The sequence below is a fragment of the Lepidochelys kempii genome, chromosome 27 (assembly GCF_965140285.1).
Source record: "Lepidochelys kempii isolate rLepKem1 chromosome 27, rLepKem1.hap1, whole genome shotgun sequence".
NCBI classification, from domain to species: Eukaryota; Metazoa; Chordata; order Testudines; family Cheloniidae; genus Lepidochelys; species Lepidochelys kempii.
Window position 1 is genome coordinate 2,643,568 of NC_136406.1, and position 17,722 is coordinate 2,661,289.

The window sequence follows — 17,722 nt, forward strand, 5'->3', positions numbered from 1 at the left end:
AGGGAAAGCCTGTGGCATTGGGGGGGGAGCTGTGCCTTTAAGGTCTGAGCTTCCCAAACAGAGGGTCTGGCCAGGGCGCTGGGAAGATCTTGTTGTTATGGACAGCCAATTGGAACCAGACCCAGAACAAAGCAGACCTAGGGCAAGCACTGAGCAATCACTTCACACCACAGGGCAAAGGCAGGGGGCATCAGAACTGGGGGTGCAACAATGCTCCCTGGCTTGAAGCAATAACAGCAACTAAATGCATGGCTTCAATCCCAGGCAGTGTTTGTGGTTTTGTTCGGGGCTTTCAGCACACCCCAGCAAAGGCCAGGCAGAAGTGCCACAAGTCTGTCTGAAACATGCGAAGCTGGAGAGGGAAGTGCCTGCCCAGTGCTGCGGGAGGTGGCTCAATGAATCCAGACTCATGCTGTTGCCTGCAGGAGGATCTGGCCCAAGGAATAGAATCATAGAATCATAGAATATCAGGGTTGGAAGGGACCCCTGAAGGTCATCTAGTCCAACCCCCTGCTCGAAGCAGGACCAATTCCCAGTTAAATCATCCCAGCCAGGGCTTTGTCAAGCCTGACCTTAAAAACCTCTAAGGAAGGAGATTCTACCACCTCCCTAGGTAACGCATTCCAGTGTTTCACCACCCTCCTAGTGAAAAAAGTTTTTCCTAATATCTAATCTAAACCTCCCCCACTGCAACTTGAAGGAGGCTACGCTTGTGTCACTTACACCTTTGTCGGTGTGCAAGGGTATGTCTGCACTGCAGTGGGAAGGTGTCCGTCCTAGCTGGAGGAGCCATACCCACGCTAGCTCTGATCAAGGTGCTAAACACAGATGTGTAGCATAGCGGCAGGAGGGGCTGGCCGCCCTGAGTCCTGATGGGCCCTCCCGTCGCTCCTGCCACCATGGAGACACTGTAGTGGTTAGTGCGTTAGCACAATCAACGCTAGCGTGGGCCGGGCTCCTTGACCTGGAAATCACACCTCCAGCTCGGGTGTACTGCGACCCGAAGGGAGACTTCTTTACACTCCCCTGCTCCTGCTGACACATCTCTGCATCTGGCCCAGGGGTGGGGAAGATGCACTCAGCTGCATAGCCACGGCCCACATCTGAGTCTGTGCTAAACCAAGCCCCTGGGGCTGTCCCGGCAGGGCCAGATTTACATCGACAGGAAAGTCCTGTCTTGCTTCGCCAAAGCGTTGTCATTTTTAGCACTAAAGAAGAAGCCAGTCGGAGAGTTAGCAGTGTTTCTGCAGCCGCAGCTCAAGGCCGGGGCGTTGATGTTTTCCTGCCATTTTATCTCAGAAATGGCTTCTCCTTGCAAGAGCCTGGCAGCTCTCCGCACCCAGCTCTGCCTGTTAGTCCTGATCACAGGTAGGGTTTTCACGTGTTCTTTAATCTTACCAGGGCTATCGGCTGGTGCCGTCAGCATTAACTCTTTATGGGAATTATTCCTAAATGCAGATTCTGCCAACAGAGTATTGAAATCTCTCCCATTGCACCCGGTCCTGGGTTGGAACACTGAAGAACTTCACCCAGAAACGGGATCTCAGCTATCACTCACTTGTTTCTAAGCTTTTCAGCCCAAATGCCTTCCATCTTTCAAATCATTTCAGCATCCGTTTGCACACAGCAAACATTTCCCAGGAAGGCAGGACCTGGATTTCACAGCACATGCAACAAGGCAGGAACTCTGGCTGCAGGGCTGCCCAGTACGGTGAGACCCCAGGGAAAGAAATCAATAGCCTAGGTGATGCCCTTGGCATGTCCAGGCTCTGCTTGGTTTCAGCCCTTTGTTCGCTAAGGCGATAGCCGCGTTTTCACTGTTGGGCTCTGCAGTTCTAACCCACAAAACAACCAGCCAGCAGAGAGAAGGCTGGTGCCCCAGTTTAGGTCCCTGGCTTAAGATGTGTGAGATCCTGCTTCAATTCCTTGCTGTGCTACAGGCATCCTGTGTGTCCTTGGCCAAGGTATGTCCGGTTTCTGTGTGTTCTGTACAAGGGGTCTGGAGCCCTGGCCTGCTTCCCAGGGTGGAGGCTAGAGCCCCTGAAGCTTGGGGGATGTTCAGATGCTGCGGTGATGGGAGCCAGGTAAGAGAAGCGAGACCCTGCCGAGTTTTTTCTTGGGAACCTTGCTAAGTATGCAGTGTGCCATCCCCCTTGTGCATAGAGCCGGAGCCCCTCCAGGGCTGGGAAATGCTGGGCAGCTACAACTTGCTGTCCAATGTGGCTGGTGTATTGAGCTCTTGCTGTTAGAAACCTGGAGTAGCAGTGCATGAGCACTGGGCAGCTGTTGCTTGAATTAACTGGAAGCCCCACTCTTCCCACAGAAGGAGGAGGTGACAGGTGGTTCGGGAACATTAATACACAGAGGCGTCCGCTCATACAAACTTTCACAAACAAGGTGAACAGCAGGGGCACAGCTATAGCCTGTCAACATTCACTTTCTATGATTAAACCATGACTATGAATTGTTATTACCGCAGCCGAAGGGGCAGGGAGCTGGCAGATAACCACGGAGCAAAGCTACATGTCATTTTGCACCTGACCACCCAGATCAATTTTCATAGAAATAGCAAAGGAGCGAGCCGGGCACTGGAGCGACTCAGTAAACAGAACAGCACTTCCTGCCCACCTGCCCCACGGGGGAAGTGGTGCAGCCGCTGTAGGATGTCGGGGGAGATGCTGGGTTGGGGCTGGCTAGCTCAGGTTGCAGGGCGCAGGTGCTTGGCTAGGGAGGAGAGTTGCGGGCTACTTTGGGAGTTGCTGGTGTAGGGCACAATTGCTGCTAGGAGTCCAAGGGTGTGTCTACACAGTGATAAAAAACCTGTGGCTCTGAGTCCAGGGCAGTTGATTCAGACTAGGGCTGTGGGGCTAAAAATAGCAGTGTAGATGGTCCGGCTCGGGCTGGAGCCCAAACACCTATGCTGCATTCTCTAGCCCTGCAGCCAGAGCCCCGTGAGCCCGAGTCAGCTGACCTGGGCCAGTCGCAGCCACGCTGTGGGTCTTTTATCACAGTGTCGCCATGCCCTGCATTCCAGTCCCACACCAGCCCCTCCTGGGGGACGCAGCCACGTTAATGATTTATTTACACAGTGCCCGCCAGGGCATTAGCACTTTGCACAACCAAGAGAGAGACTTGGCCTGGGCCCTAAAGAACTGAGTCTGTGCTTCTAAGTCAATTAAGCTAAACCAAATTCAGGCCACTTTAATTCTGAATAAGAGTGTCCACACAGGGATTAAATACGGTTTAACTAATTCACTGTAGAAGTTAATTTGGATTAACTTTGTGAGTGGCCCCATGTAGACAGGCCCTAAGACATACAAGGGGTGTGGGGTAAGGGTCATGGTAGGGAGACCAGGCAATTCCTGCCCTATGGGCTCCACTTATCTTGACGAGTCTGTTAAAGTTGGTTTTTGCAATGCTGGAGCTGTTGAAATAAGGCTGGAGCCAGACTCTAGAGAAGCTAGTGATGTGGGGTGCTTAGCTGGGCTCATGTGCTAATGGCTTTATCCTCACATCCCCCTGGGGGAGAAGGGCTCTCAGCCCTGGTTTACAGCTGGGGAGCCAAGGCCCAGACGGACTCAGTGACTTGCCCAAGGTCACGCAGTCTGTAGCAGAGCAGGAGACGGCTCCCAGTCTCCAAAGTCCCAGGCTAGTGGCTGAACCATCATGCTAGCCAGCCTATATCAACCCCAGCACGGTGCAGTCCTGAGTTCACTCAAGCCCCAGGCCTGGCCTGCGTCCCACCCTGAGTCTCAGCCCTGTGGCAGAGGACTGGAGCAGCTCCGCCCCGGGGCCGTGGCTGCTCAGTGCAGTGTGTGCTCACAGGTGTTAGCTAGTTAATGCTCAGGGCACCCGCTGAAGGTAGGTGAGCAAGGACTGTCCCCTTCCCAAACGCCAAAGCCAGCCAGTGAGTCAGTCCTGGAGCACACCTGACCCTCAGCCCCAGATGTGTTCCCCCAGCCCACGCTGCCTGCTGCCCCGGAGGAAGATTAGAGCCAGAATGTCTGGGAGAGTCAGGCCCCTGGCTCCCATAGCCCCTTGAGCCTCCAAATGCCAGTGACGTTTGCATGGTCCCTGCTGAGCCCGGGAATATCTGGCAGTGGAGGCTGCTTGCTGAGTGCTTCCAGAGAGACCTCTCTGTACTACACCAGCTCTGAGCTGCTTTTTCTGTTGTTCTCCTGTCTTTCAGGTGAGATCTCGGCCTCAAGAAACAACAGCCCGCGGAAGTCAGGTCAGTACAGCTGAATAATACTGTTACAGTGAATGCCCTCGTTTGTGACACTTGTGTTTTGCCTAGTGCACCTCTGAAAATGCAGCAAGGTTAAGAGAAAATGAGTGTCCCAGTGAAAATCCTCTAAAGCTGAAACTCAGCTGGTGGCTCCAACCTCTAGTCCCCAGCTGCAGCCACCTGGTGGACCCTAAGGGCCAGATCTTCCATTGGAGTGCTGCTTTACACCAGCTGAGGGTCTGACCCTCAGAGCTTGGGACTGGAGAGATTTGTCATTGCCTGGATCACTTTTATTCTGTTCTGCAACAGAGTGATTACACTGATGCAGTCCAGTGGAAAAGATGAAATGCTCTGCTACAAAGTACAGGACAGAAAAGCACCCAATCAAACGGAATTAGTAATGATCAAAAGTGATTTTAAAATACCCAGAATGACTGCTATAACACTACATGAAAACCACTCCTCGAGATATTTTGAGAGGATGAGTTAGCTAAGGTTCCTAGCTACTGCCTGTCTCTTTCCCATTATAGTAAATTCCCTATTTTATTCTTAAATATGTTTAATGCTTAAGCTGTTGCAAAAACTTATAACCCAAACCACTACCCATTTCTCTATTAACAATTTATAATCAATATGTTCCTTTTTGAATAGCCCTAATAATGTGAAAGCAATTCCCAGCCTCTGTAAAATTTGCATATTTTCCCTTACATTTCAGTTCCTTCAGCTCCACTTGTTGGTCACATGTGGACTTTGGCTACAGAATTTGCCATTTCCTTAGAGGAGGGGAACCACAGAAGACATTTGTATCTGAACCGGTTTTTGCTCTGAGACGGTGTTTACACGGGAAAGTTGCAACTATTTAACATAAATCTGTTCTTAATCCAATTTAATTAAATCGATGCAACCCCCTGTGTGGATGCTCTTATTTCAAGTTAAGGGACTGGCTTATTTTGGTTTAGCTTAAACCTGTTCCCCATTGACATAAGCAAAGCTGAAAAAAGCCACTGTACCAAAATAAGGATGTCTACAAGGGGTTTGCATTGGCTTAACTTTATCGGTTTAAATTCACTCCTTAGCTTAAATCAGTGCAACCTTCCCATGCAGACAAGCGATGAGACAGCCGCATTCATGAGTCTACATCTACTATGCTGCTGAGCAATGTTTGTACCAATGCATGCTGAGGAAATCAGGGCAGCTCGCCCAGAGTGCCTGGGGGACATGCACACAGAGCAGCATGGAGGACAACGCACTCTGGGCTGTCTGGCTCTCTGCCTGCGGAGTCGGGGGGAGGAAATTTTCTGGGGTACAGAAAATCTCCCTTCAGTTCCCATATCAGCCAGTGGTCTCCTGTATGCCCTCAGGCAAGTCACTTGCCTTGCCTCGCACCTGAGCTGCCCCTCTGTAAAATGGGGGTAAGAGTCCCAGCTCAGGGGTGTTGGGAGGCTAAGCTCTATTAGTGATTTGCTCTGGGTTTGTGCGGTGCCCAGGAGGGCCATGACTGGGGCTTCTAGATGCTACTAAAAAAAACACAGTGAGGGGAGCTGTGTAACTCCTGGCCACATAAGTTACACAGGCTGAGTTAGAGTCTCATCTGCATACTACCACTGCTACAGGCTGGCTACAGGAGGTCTGGCATGTGACTGGCAAGGGAGGCATGACTGGACTTTTCCCGGGGTGTTGATCCCAGGGCCAGCCTGGCTGGGGAGGGCAGATAACTACGGTAAGAACCAGAGACCCAGCTCTTTGTTCTGTGTTGGTACAGCAACACCTGGCACCATGCAGCCCCATGACTAGCCACAATGCAAATCAATAACAATGATCATAATAACAGAATTAGGGCCAATTCATATACCAGTGTTCCCTATGGTTCCTCTCCTCAGAGAAAATAAACACTGCAGTCCCAGTCAGCCTGGGACCGAAACGTCTTCAAGAGCTGCAGAGCTGCTCGTGAGCCAGGAATGCTGGGAACGAGCTCTGACAGATTGTTCTAGTTCCATTTAAGGATCGTCAAAGGGAACTGCAGTGCACATTTGAATGACTCGGGTTCTAGGCGGTGGTATCTTGCACCAAAGGACCCTTAATGAGACACACTCCATAACAGAGAACTGAGCTAAGACTACTGATGATAAACGTAACTTTATGGTGCTTTTCGTTTGATACTGTTTAAGGCTTAAGCTTTGTTCTGTTGGTAGTGTCCTGCGAGATATCACGGGGGCGAGTAATAGAGGTTTTTCCTCTCTAATGCAAGCTGCTCGCAGTTACTAATTTAGCTATTTGACTTTCTGTCTTTTCCAAATTATTTGTTGTTTTATAATTATGAAAGGCAGGAATAACTTGGAAGCGATAAAATCAAATAGCTAAATTAGCAACTGCAAGCAGCTTGCATTAGAAAGGAGAAGCCTCCTTGAGTGTTTCAAATGAGTAGTGGTTATTCATGATTTTCTGAAGCAGCTGAATTAAATGCTACTTATAAGGAATAATTGAATAAAAGTACAAGACTGTGTATATGTAACGCAGCAATTTAGTATTTAACTGCTAAAAATTCCTATGAATGGCTTCAGAATAAGCACAGAATGGATATATTTCTTCGCCACTTCATGGAAATGTAACCGTTGTGCAAACTGTAAATAATTAAACGTAGAGCTGGTCAAAAATTTTCCATTGAAAGTTTGTAATGGTGCTGTGCAGTGTAAGATGCAGTGAACACGAGTTAATTGTGCTGTGCAGTGCAGCGTGCAGTGCAGCATGCAGTGGGGTGTTCAGTGGCAGGGAGTTAATGGTGCTGTGCAGTATAAGATGCAGTGGACACGAGTTAATTGTGCTGTGCAGTGCAGCATGCAGTGCAGCATGCAGTGGGGTGTTCAGTGGCAGGGAGTTAATGGTGCTGTGCAGTGTAAGATGCAGTGAACATGAGTTAATTGTGCTGTGCAGTGCAGCATGCAGTGGGGTGTTCAGTGGCAGGGAGTTAATGGTGCTGTGCAGTGTAAGATGCAGTGAACACGAGTTAATTGTGCAGTGCAGTGCAGCGTGCAGTGCAGCATGCAGTGGGGTGTTCAGTGGCAGGGAGTTAATGGTGCTGTGCAGTGTAAGATGCAGTGGACACGAGTTAATTCTGCTGTGCAGTGCAGCATGCAGTGCAGCATGCAGTGCAGCATGCAGTGGGGTGTTCAGTGGCAGGGAGTTAATGGTGCTGTGCAGTGTAAGATGCAGTGGACACGAGTTAATTCTGCTGTGCAGTGCAGCATGCAGTGCAGCATGCAGTGGGGTGTTCAGTGGCAGGGAGTTAATGGTGCTGTGCAGTGTAAGATGCAGTGGACACGAGTTAATTGTGCTGTGCAGTGCAGCGTGCAGTGCAGCATGCAGTTGGGTGTTCAGTGGCAGGGAGTTAATGGTGCTGGGCAGTGTAATAGCAAGTATGTGTGGTGTGGGGGAGTCACATCAGTGGTCTTGTGAGAACCTCATGCACATCTTGACTTTCTTTGCATTTAAGGCCCTAACTGCCAAGAGTGCTGACAAGCTTTGGCACATGCCCTGTGCCTGATGCACACCCGAAGCTGGAGCTGTGCTTGGTGCACACAGAAGCAAAGCCACAGTTTGCACACGCACAGCATTGTAGTCCTTCTTATTGCATTTTATGTCAACCTACATTTCTGCATTCGGTGAGAGTTTGCCAGTCGTTTGCCAGGAAGCATGCTGTGTTAGTAGCCCTAGGATGATCCCTGTTAGCCCACAGGCATCACAGGGAACCACTGGAGGAGCTAATAAGATGCAATGTTATCAATTTACCTCCTGGCCTGGTTTTGTCTCCTCCTCAGATATGTTCTGTTCAAACTTCCGGCAGCACCCTCGTTACATAGCTGCCAAAAAGAACACCCAAGTTCACTTCATCTGCCATTCCCGCAACTCAGCCGATGTGCAGTGGTACAAAATGACTGGACATGACAAAACCCCCCAGATGATCAATATGAATGACCCGAGGGTGAACGAGAACAGGAGTGAGTCATTTGTAATGATCACCTTCAGCAAAATCCAGCCTGAAGACAACGGCATTTACTTGTGTGAAAATAAGAGCCTGGCTCGTGATCTGGGACGGATACGCACGTGTGGGAGTGAACTGAGAGTAATAGGTGAGATGTGCTATCACTGTCCCTGCCTAGCCCCAGCCACACACCCATCTGTCCCCATGCACACTCGTCTCTCTCTCTCTATCTATCCCTATACACACCCATCCATCTATCCCCATACACCCTATCTATCTATCTATCTCTTATGGATTTTTTCAAGTTTTCTACTTAAAACCTTTGGGCAGGATTTTCAGGGGCACCAAAGGGATGTTGGCATCTAGCTCCCACTCCAATGGGATCCCTTATGATTAAGGCTATGATTTTTTCAGGGAGGTCGACGAAGTCACGGAATCTGTGACTTAATGCATCCGATGAAGTGAGCTGTAGCTCACGAAAGCTTATGCTCAAATAAATTTGTTAGTCTCTAAGGTGCCACAAGTCCTCCTTTCCAGTCACCTCAGTGACTTCAGCCCATGGCGGCCAGGAGCTGCGGGGTAGTCCTGAAGCTCCTGACTGCCACAGGTGGCAGAGGGGACCCTGGCGCTCCAAGCGGCCCCCACACATAGGTGCGGGAAGTAGGGGTGCGGGGGGTGCTGCAGCACCCCCAGGTTTTATGCAGGATCCCAGGTGCCAGCTGAGCATGTGGGGTCCCAGCTGCTGGCCCCGCTCCCAGCCACGCACATGGGGTCCTGCATCATGGCTGCTGTCCCGGTGCCTGGGGGCCCTGGGCAGGATCCTGCTGTCCCACTCCTGGCTCCACACATGGGGTCCCAGCTTCCAGCACCACTCCTGGCCACATATGCAGGGTCCTGGCTGCCAGCCCCATGCATGGGGCTCCGGTACTGGCCCCGCCCCTGCCCCAAGCCTTGGCCCCCTTATCCCTGTCTTTGTCCCCCTCCCCTCCTGGAGCCACGGCCCTGCTCCTGCCCTCAGCTCTGGTGGGGGCGGGGCATGAGGTAAAAAGTTTGGGGATAGTTTTGCTGGTTTTCAGCACCTCCACTATAAAAAGCATTTCAGCACCACGGTCCCCGCAGCGGCCTAGCTGCTGCACGCAATGTGGGGACCCCGCAGCTGAGCTCTCCATTTTGTCATAGCGATTTTTAGTAAAAGTCATGGACAGACCACAGGCTTTTTTTACTAAAAACAGCCATGACAAAATCTTAGCCTTAATGATGGTGCTTTGAAAATCCCCGTCTGACCCATTTACACAGCAATACAGAACCCCCTGAACACATTAGCAGCCACGCAGCAAGAAGGGGCTGCGACCCACATCCCAACAGCAAAGGAGCCCTGCATCTGACGCCGGGTATGTCAGGCTGGGTTTGAATTTCAGTAATGCGTTAGGCTCTTCCCAACCCTGGTTAATTAAAGGGACCGTTTGGGTCTTCAGCCATTCCCATTGTGGCAATTGAGCCCCCAAGGTTCTTTGCATGTTTTCTGACTTATTTCAGCTCTCATTTCTTTCTCTCAAACCCCCTTCAGAATATGTTCTCGTTCAACCACAAGCTATTGGGCTAGATGCAGGAATCCATGGGTCAGTTTCTCTGGCTTGTATGATGCAGGAGGGCAGACTAGAGGATCTAATGGCCTTTCCTGCTCTTAAAATCTATGGATGTATGTGACTCTATGAATCTATGTGCTGGAAGCTATGAAACACAGGAACAAATGAGCAAACCATTGCTGCGACTCTCAGCTGTTTCGGGCAGGGACTGTGTCTGCCTCTATTTCTGTACAGCACCTTGCATAATGGGGCCAAGCAGGAATGAGGCCCATGTGCGCAATCCCAGGATACACAGGAAATGATAAGACTATTATCATTCCAGAAAGGTTGTGTAAAAAAGCCCCTTTTCACACTGTAAAATACAAGAAGTGCAGAGAACTCGCATTACGGGTGTGAATACTCACACTACAGGTCTAACTTACACCTACCAACCTGAGGACGTTCAGCCTGGAGCACCAGGTGTCTACCTGAGAACAGGCTGCTTACCCTGGAGAATGAAGGTGCCAGTCATCTCTGCAGGTCAATGGGGCAAGTACCATTGCTGGCACGTCCCCCATACTGTAAGCTCTTTAGGGCAGGGACCATCCCTCTGTTCTGCATTTGTTCAGCGCCTGGCACAATGGGGTCCTGGTCCATGATAGGAGCACCCAAGTGCTACCACAATCTTCTTCCTTTCTTGCCACTTCCCTATTTGGGGTTGGGGACTTTTATAGCCTTCTTCCAAAACTCGTGATTGTACGGCTGGCTGTCATGCAAATTGGTGTCTCTAACATCCGCTGATGTCTGCTCCACGTACCTAGTCTTTGGCCTCCTCCTTGCTCGTCTTCCATCCACAATCACTGCAAGAGTCACCCTACCAATAGCACTCCCAGATCTCCACTGGACACAACCACACCAACATATCCTAGCTTCCATCAACTTGTCCTCAATTGGGGCAATCCGCATTAGGTCCTTCACAACCTCATTTCATTTCCTATCATAGAATCATAGAACATCAGGGTTGGAAGGGACCTCAGGAGGTCATCTAGTCCAACCCCCTGCTCAAAGCAGGACCAAGCCCCAACTAAATCATCCCAGCCAGGGCTTTGTCAAGCCCGACCTTAAAAACTTCTAAGGAAGGAGATTCCACCACCTCCCTAGGTAACTCATTCCAGTGTTTCACCACCCTCCTAGTGAAAAAGTTTTTCCTAATATCCAACCTAAATCTCCCCCACTGTAACTTGAGACCATTACTCCATTACTATCACAGCATGTCCATCCATTTAACCATCTCAACATCTTCATTCCCATGGTAGGGAACATACTTCCCCGTAATTGGCCAAGTCTCTGTCCCCTACATGAGGATGGGTTGAATTGCAATGTTTATACACCCTACCTTTTAACTTGATTGCCATATTTTTATCACAGAGAACTGTGGTTAGCTCTTGCCATTCGCACCAACCAGCTAGTCACTCCCGCAATACAGGTAATAAATAAATGAATAGATTCCCCAGGCCAAGAGGGACCACTGTGATCATCCAGTCTGACCTCCCACATAACACGGGCCAGAGCACTGCCCCAAAATAACTCCTAGAGCAGATCTTGTAGAAAAACATCCAATCCTGATTTAAAAGCTGCCAGTGATAACCAGGACCCTTGGTAGGTTGTTCCAATGGTTAATTACTCTCACTGTTAAAAACGTGCCCCTTATTTCCAGGCGGAATCTGTCTAGCTTCAACTTTTCCACCCATTGGATCCTGTTAGACCTTTCTCTGCTAGATTGTCTATTACCAGGCATTTGGTCCCCATGTAGGTACTTACAGACTGTGATCAAGTCACCCTGAATCTTCTCTTTGTTAAGCTACATAGATTAGGCTTCTTGAGTCTATTGCTACAAGGCAGGTTTTCTAAACCTTTAGTCATTCTCATGGCTCCTCTCTGAACCCTCTCCAATTTTCAACATCCTCCTGGAATTGTGAACACCAGAACTGGACATGGTATTCCAGCCGTGGTCACACCAGTGCCAAATACAGAGGTAAAATAACCTGTCTGCTCCTACTCAGAATTACCTTGTGTATACAGCCCAGGATCCCATCAGCTCTTTTGGCCACAGTGTCACACTGGGAGTTCATGTTTAGCTGATTAACTACCATGACTCTCAAACCCTTTTCAGAGTCCCTGCTTCTCAGGGTAGCCCCCCTCCCCCATCCTGTAAGTATGGCCGACATTCTTTGTTCCTAGACGTGCACATTTACATTTAGCTGTATTAAAATGCATATGGTTTGTATGTGCCCAGCTTACCAAGTGATCCAACTCTGCTGAAGCAGTGCCCTGTCCCCATCATTATGTACCAGTCCCCATGTCATCTCAAACATCATCAGTGATGATTTTATGTTTTCTTCCAGGTCATTAATAGTATCATGGTAATTAGTGTAAGACCAAGAACCAATTCTTGCAGGACTCTGCTGGAAACACACCTGCTCGATGCTGATTCCCTGTTCACAGTTACATTTTGAGACCTATCAGTTACCCAGGTAATAGGGAACCCTAGCTCTCCTGGCCAATGGCTCTGTGACTGCCTCCAGTCGCTCACACTTCATGGTGCTGCCGTCACACACACATGGGAGTAGCATGCCCAAGGCACTGTGCTGAGGGGACAGCGCCTGCTTTATGTCGGTGCCAGGTCTCTGGTGCAGATACCACCAGTTCACCTGGAAGGCCAAGAAAAGTCATTTGGACACCTTGCACTTGTTGCCGTCCAAGCATGTCATGTTCAGAAAGAGCTGTTTGCTGCCCTGAGTGACCCATGACCTGGCTGCCCATGTGGTGGTGCTGACAAGGACCTTCCACTTGCAAGCCCAGCTCTATGTGGCATGGGGAGGCCGCTTGCTTTGCTCTCTGGGCAGCATTTCAGGGAGACGTTCCCCATCCCCAGAGCAGGGCTACCCATGGAGCTGGCCATCCCTCAGCACTCACAGATCATCTGCCATGCCCCCAGATCACAAGATGGGCTTAAAATCATGAGATTTTAAACTGGAGTTCTTTTTATTTCCCTTCTGGGTCTGGATCCTTTAGGGTTCATGTCTTCAGGCTTTTATCCATGACCAGGAGGGCATGTACTTACTTTTAAAAACAAACCAAGCAAACATAAAACCCCCCAAAGCTGACACTCTTATGTATTCACCTGACTCCCAGAGCTGGGATTAGCACCAAATATCATGAGACTCATGAGAAAATCGCAATAGCAGGTGACATTGCAGGCTAGTGGCTCCGTCCCACCCTTCAAAGTGGAGCCCTAAAAGTTCTTCACTTATTTAAGGCTAAAAGTCTGTGTCTTTATATCCCTATGTCAGATTATGAGTGCCCCCCATCCTGCCATGTTGCAGACAAACTGAGCTGGCTTCCTGCACTCGTGGAGAGCCAGACAGTGTTTTGGAAAGCACTCAGGACTTTAGGGCACCCAGTGGCAGCATTTTGGCAGGGATCACTATCTCCTGCCCCGTTTGTAGGTTTCAGCACCATTAAGCAGGTCCAGAGACGGAACAGCGTGAAAGACATCATCATCATGATCCAGACCATTCTCCTGGTCATCTTCGTGAGCGTCCCCATGCTCCTGCTCCTGGAGAAAGTGAGTATTGGGCGCCTCCTACTGAAATGTGCCTTGACCGCCCCACACTGCGAGGCATCTTGGAATGTCTCAGCACGACGTCTTGGGGGACCATGTTCCTAGGCCTGTCTGGGCACCGTCATCCCAGGCTCCCAGCCATCGCTCTGAGAACTGCTGAGAATGGGGAGAGGTCTCCTGTATTTCCTAAGGGGCGGGGAGCTAATGGCCCTGGAGCCAGGGCAGGCATATCGCCTTCGCTGGGGGGTATATAGCTGTGTCACAAGAGGCTTCATTTCCATGGTGTCTATTCAATCAATGCGCTCTTCCTGACAGCCTCCTCTGAGAAGTGGGTACCTGGGCTAGGTCCCCAAGACAATGCAAAAGATGGAGGAGGATAGCTAGTCCCTTCCACCCACTGCTTCGCAGCTGCGGGGGAGTTATACAGGATATTGCCATCTGGGCCCCACCCCAGCTGGCAGAGCCATGGAGGAACAGCAAGGGGTTGCACTGCCTCACCCTGGTGGCCCCTCGTGGCTGTCGAAAGGTGTAGGCCAGGGACGTCTACACTCCAGGGGCTACAGAGCCACAGCTACATCGCGGGAAGCCTGTAGTGTAGACACACCACAGTGACAGAAGCGGTTTTTCCGTCGCAGTGGGAACTCTACCTGACATGACGTTAGCATGACGGAAGCAGTCTGCTATCGATCTCGCTGCGGCTACACTGCGGGTTAGCCTGGCACCGCTGCGGCACTCAGCGGCTGTGGATTTGTCACATCCCGAGCACCGCAGCTATGTTGACCTGAGTTTTAAGTGTAGACCAGGCCTCAGGGTGGAACATCTATCTTCCTTTGCTTGGAGGAATAAAGCGTTTAGCCCCAGGGAGCCCTGGAAGCATCTGGAATGCCCCTGGGAAGCTCTGGGTCTAGTGGGTTAGGGGGATAGGGCAGAGATAGTGGGGAGAAGGGGGCAGAGTGAGGGCAGCCGGCTTCAGCAGTGTTACTGAGCATGCTCAGCCCATGTGAGCAAATCTGGGGGACGCATGACCCTGCATGCCCCCCCATGTGTCGCCTCTGATAGGGGTTCAGTGATGTCTCCTGGCTCTTCCAAGGGAAACTGTCATCAAGCGTCTGGGCACTGGCGGTGCATACCTCAGGCTTAGATCTGGGATGGGGCTGGCATGGCTGGGAGCGGAAGCAGGCCCCCGGTACCCAGGCTGCTCACTGTTATCCCTGGCACCTGGGTTGTTCTGAGGGCATCGCGTGGCTTAACCCGGGTTGGTTTACATCAAGGACTCAGTGTAAATCCAGGACATCGCAATAGGAGACACGCCCAGGCCATTCACACACAACCGTGCTGAGCGGGTCTGTTCTTGGACAGCCCCACTTCACCGAGGGCACAGCTGCTTGGCCATGCCCTGGTTTTACACCCACTTGGGACACCTTTGGGGGAAACATTTAACGACACAGACATTCTGATAGCAGCCCACGGAAGAGCCCAGAAATGGCAGGACACGGTGGTAAGGAATATCACTGTATTTACCCTGCGCTTCTCCCCTCCCACTAGGGTGACGGCAAGGCCAGCTCTGATGAGGACCATACCTACGAGGTAAGTTAACAATATCATGTTAATTAGGTTAATAGTAGTTAATATAATAGGAATATTTTTGAAGCAGTGAGCTGGGCAGGGCGGCTCATTTGTTAGGGGTTTCAGATGTACATTGCGAGCTGAAGGGGAGGAGGAGTGGATCTTTAAGACTGACGTCCTTTCTCCCAAGTGTGTGTTGTGTATTGGAAAAGTGGTGCTGAACAGTTTTTGGAGTGGGGGTGCTGAGCTGCACCACCACTTATCCCTGTCTGCACCCCTCACCGTTCCCTAGAGCTGGGACCGGGAGCAGGGCTGTGGCTCTGGGAGCGGGGCGGGACACAGACAGGGGTAAGGTGGCAGAGGCTGGGGCCACAGCTAGGAATGGGTGTGGAGCCCCTGGTGTGGGGCCAGCGGCTGGGCAGGACCCCCAGGGCCGGCAGTGGAGCCCCCGGGCATGGGGCCAGTGGCTGAGTGAAACCCCGGGCTGGCAGCCAGAACCCTGCATGCAGGTGCCAGCAGCCGGTCCCACCCCCGGGTGGTACCCTGGAGCTGGCGGCCGGGACACCACATGCGGGGCCAGCAGCTGTGCAGGGACATGGGCCGGCGGCCAGGACCCCAGGCAGCAGGGACCGGCGGCCGGTGGCCAGGACACTGGGCATAAAATCTGGGGGTGATGCAGCATCCCACGCACCCCTACTTCCCATGCCTATGTATTGGAGTTAAATAAATGCTAACAAAACCATGCAAAACTAAGCGTTTCAAACGGCCTGCCTCAAAATCCCCTCTCAGATGCAGCTCCCTGCCTTTTGGGCAATCATAGTGACACTAGTTCTCCGGTCATCCACAGAGTCGGCCAGGGTAGAGAAGGCCTGAATTTCTGTCTAAAATAAGCCGAGGGAAACAAATAAACCCTTTCAGGTTCTCTGTAAATCATGAAGGAGGAAAAAGAGGCACCAATCCATTATATCCCTGGGAATGAGCCTGAAGATGGCACTGCCAGGCCAGCCTTGGAGATGGGAGGGAGGGAGGGCTGGGGGCGAGGCGTCAGCTTTGGTAAAGCTCTTCTGCCAACTAACGTCACACTGAATTCCCAATTCTGCCCTAAGCTCAGTTTGTGCAGCAACAGGTGAGCCAAGGGAGGCGCCTGGGCATATCTCAGGGCCGAACCAGGTCTCTGGGAACGTTTCCTTCTCAGTGTCCCTCTTCTTTGCACAGGGCTTAGAGATCGAACAAACTGCCACCTACGAAGACATTGCACCTCTGCGGGATGTAAAAGCCAAGTGGACAGTTGGGGAGCATCCAGGCCAGGAGTGAGGGGCTCTGCACCCAGGCGACTTGCCTACCTTAGTGGCACAGCTTCTTGCACCCGCTGTGCCTGCGAGCTACCCACTGATGCCGGAGGGGATGGGATTCCTGGCTTCCTGCCATGGGCTGTGGCTGTTACAGACTGACGTGTGGCAGGAGCACATCACAAACTGCAACGAGATGATGGGACGCTGCCAGGAGCTCCCACCTCCCTGCCGCACGCAGCTGCCTCCCATGACTGTTAGTAGAGCTTGCTTGAGTTTTTGGTGTTATATATTCAGTGCTTGCTTTTCTGAGTCTGTACCCAGGTCTGGATGGGAACTGGCCAGGATGATTTTAGCCTGGAAGTTGCTGTTCTTATCTCAACCCACAAGCCCCTAGGTGCATGTACCGAAATTAGTAGCAAGCTGCCACTGACTGGCAGCAAACAGTGAGTTTACCTCAGCCTGAGTTAGGCAGCAAAAAGAAACTGGTACGTTTAAAGCAGCAAATCACTTGAATCTCTTAGGCCCTGGGCCTAGGAAGGAGAGACAGGTTTGCAGAGACAACACATTCACAGAGGGCTGGAATGTGATCGCTTTAGTCATGTTGAACCGAACCTTACACCACGCGTGAAGTTATTACAACTCCTTGTAGCAAGGTGCTACTCAGCAGGAATGAAGTTCTACCAAGTGTGAGTTAGGGCATCCCAGAAAAGTGTGGAAATTGTGGGATCAAAATGTCCAACTGCTTTTTAAAGTTTTAATAAACACAATAAATCAGTGTCCTGCTCATCCTGTTACCACCAGCCGGAGTCAGACTGGCTCCTTACTGCACAGTGCGGGGTGAGATGCACAGTCCAGGGGCTCTCTCATTGAGCCGCTTGTCTAGGTGCGTGGGCCATTATCATGATGCTGGGATCTCAGAGAGGTGCTGTACTAAGGAACACCAACGATTATTTCACATCAACTCACACACCAGAAGAGGTTTTCCATGGACCGGAGCATGGAACATTCCTTCAGTGCTAATAATAAGCCTGCTTAATGTCAATTAAAATTCACTGATTTCCTGCTCCGAGCAGCACTTTAGGCCCAGTCCTACGGTTTCTGCTGCACAGGCCTGTGACAGGTTGGGTCACAGAAACCCCCTTGGGACTGCCACCTGATGTGCTGAGACTGCCTCTGAGCCCGTTTTCCCTGGCAGCCTGGGACTCCGACACCCTGCCTGGCTGTGCCAGACACACTCGCCTGCTGCAACACGGACCCAGGTCTGAACCACATCCCCCAAAAGCTGCAGGCTTAACTGAAAACACCTTAAGAAGTGCTCCTGTCTCCAGCACCCAGATACCTAGTTCCCAGTGGGGTGCAAACCCCAAATAAAACTGTTTTACTCTGTATAAAGCTTATACAGGGTAAACTCATAAATTGTTCACCCTCTATAACACTGATAGAGAGATATGCATGGCTGTTTGCTCC

General features: G+C 51.0%; 1 protein-coding gene across 1 annotated transcript; it reads left to right on the forward strand.

The window, feature by feature from the left end:
- Nucleotides 1-1,213: 1,213 nt before the first annotated feature.
- Nucleotides 1,214-17,017, forward strand: CD79B (CD79b molecule). The gene is made up of 6 exons (XM_073325680.1): nt 1,214-1,368; nt 4,190-4,231; nt 8,044-8,355; nt 13,282-13,400; nt 14,943-14,984; nt 16,179-17,017. Exons 1-6 carry the CDS (start codon nt 1,275-1,277, stop codon nt 16,275-16,277), a joined length of 708 nt encoding a protein of 235 aa, XP_073181781.1. The 5' UTR covers nt 1,214-1,274; the 3' UTR covers nt 16,278-17,017.
- The last annotated feature ends 705 nt before the right edge of the window (nt 17,018-17,722 follow it).

Coding starts and splice junctions, on each gene's coding strand:
- CD79B (XM_073325680.1), top strand. CDS start 1,275: ATGTTTTCCTGCCATTTTATCTCAGAAATGGCTTCTCCTTGCAAGAGC. Junction 1,369..4,189: donor CCTGTTAGTCCTGATCACAG/GTAGGGTTTTCA, acceptor CCTGTCTTTCAG/GTGAGATCTCGGCCTCAAGA. Junction 8,356..13,281: donor GAGTGAACTGAGAGTAATAG/GTGAGATGTGCT, acceptor CCCCGTTTGTAG/GTTTCAGCACCATTAAGCAG.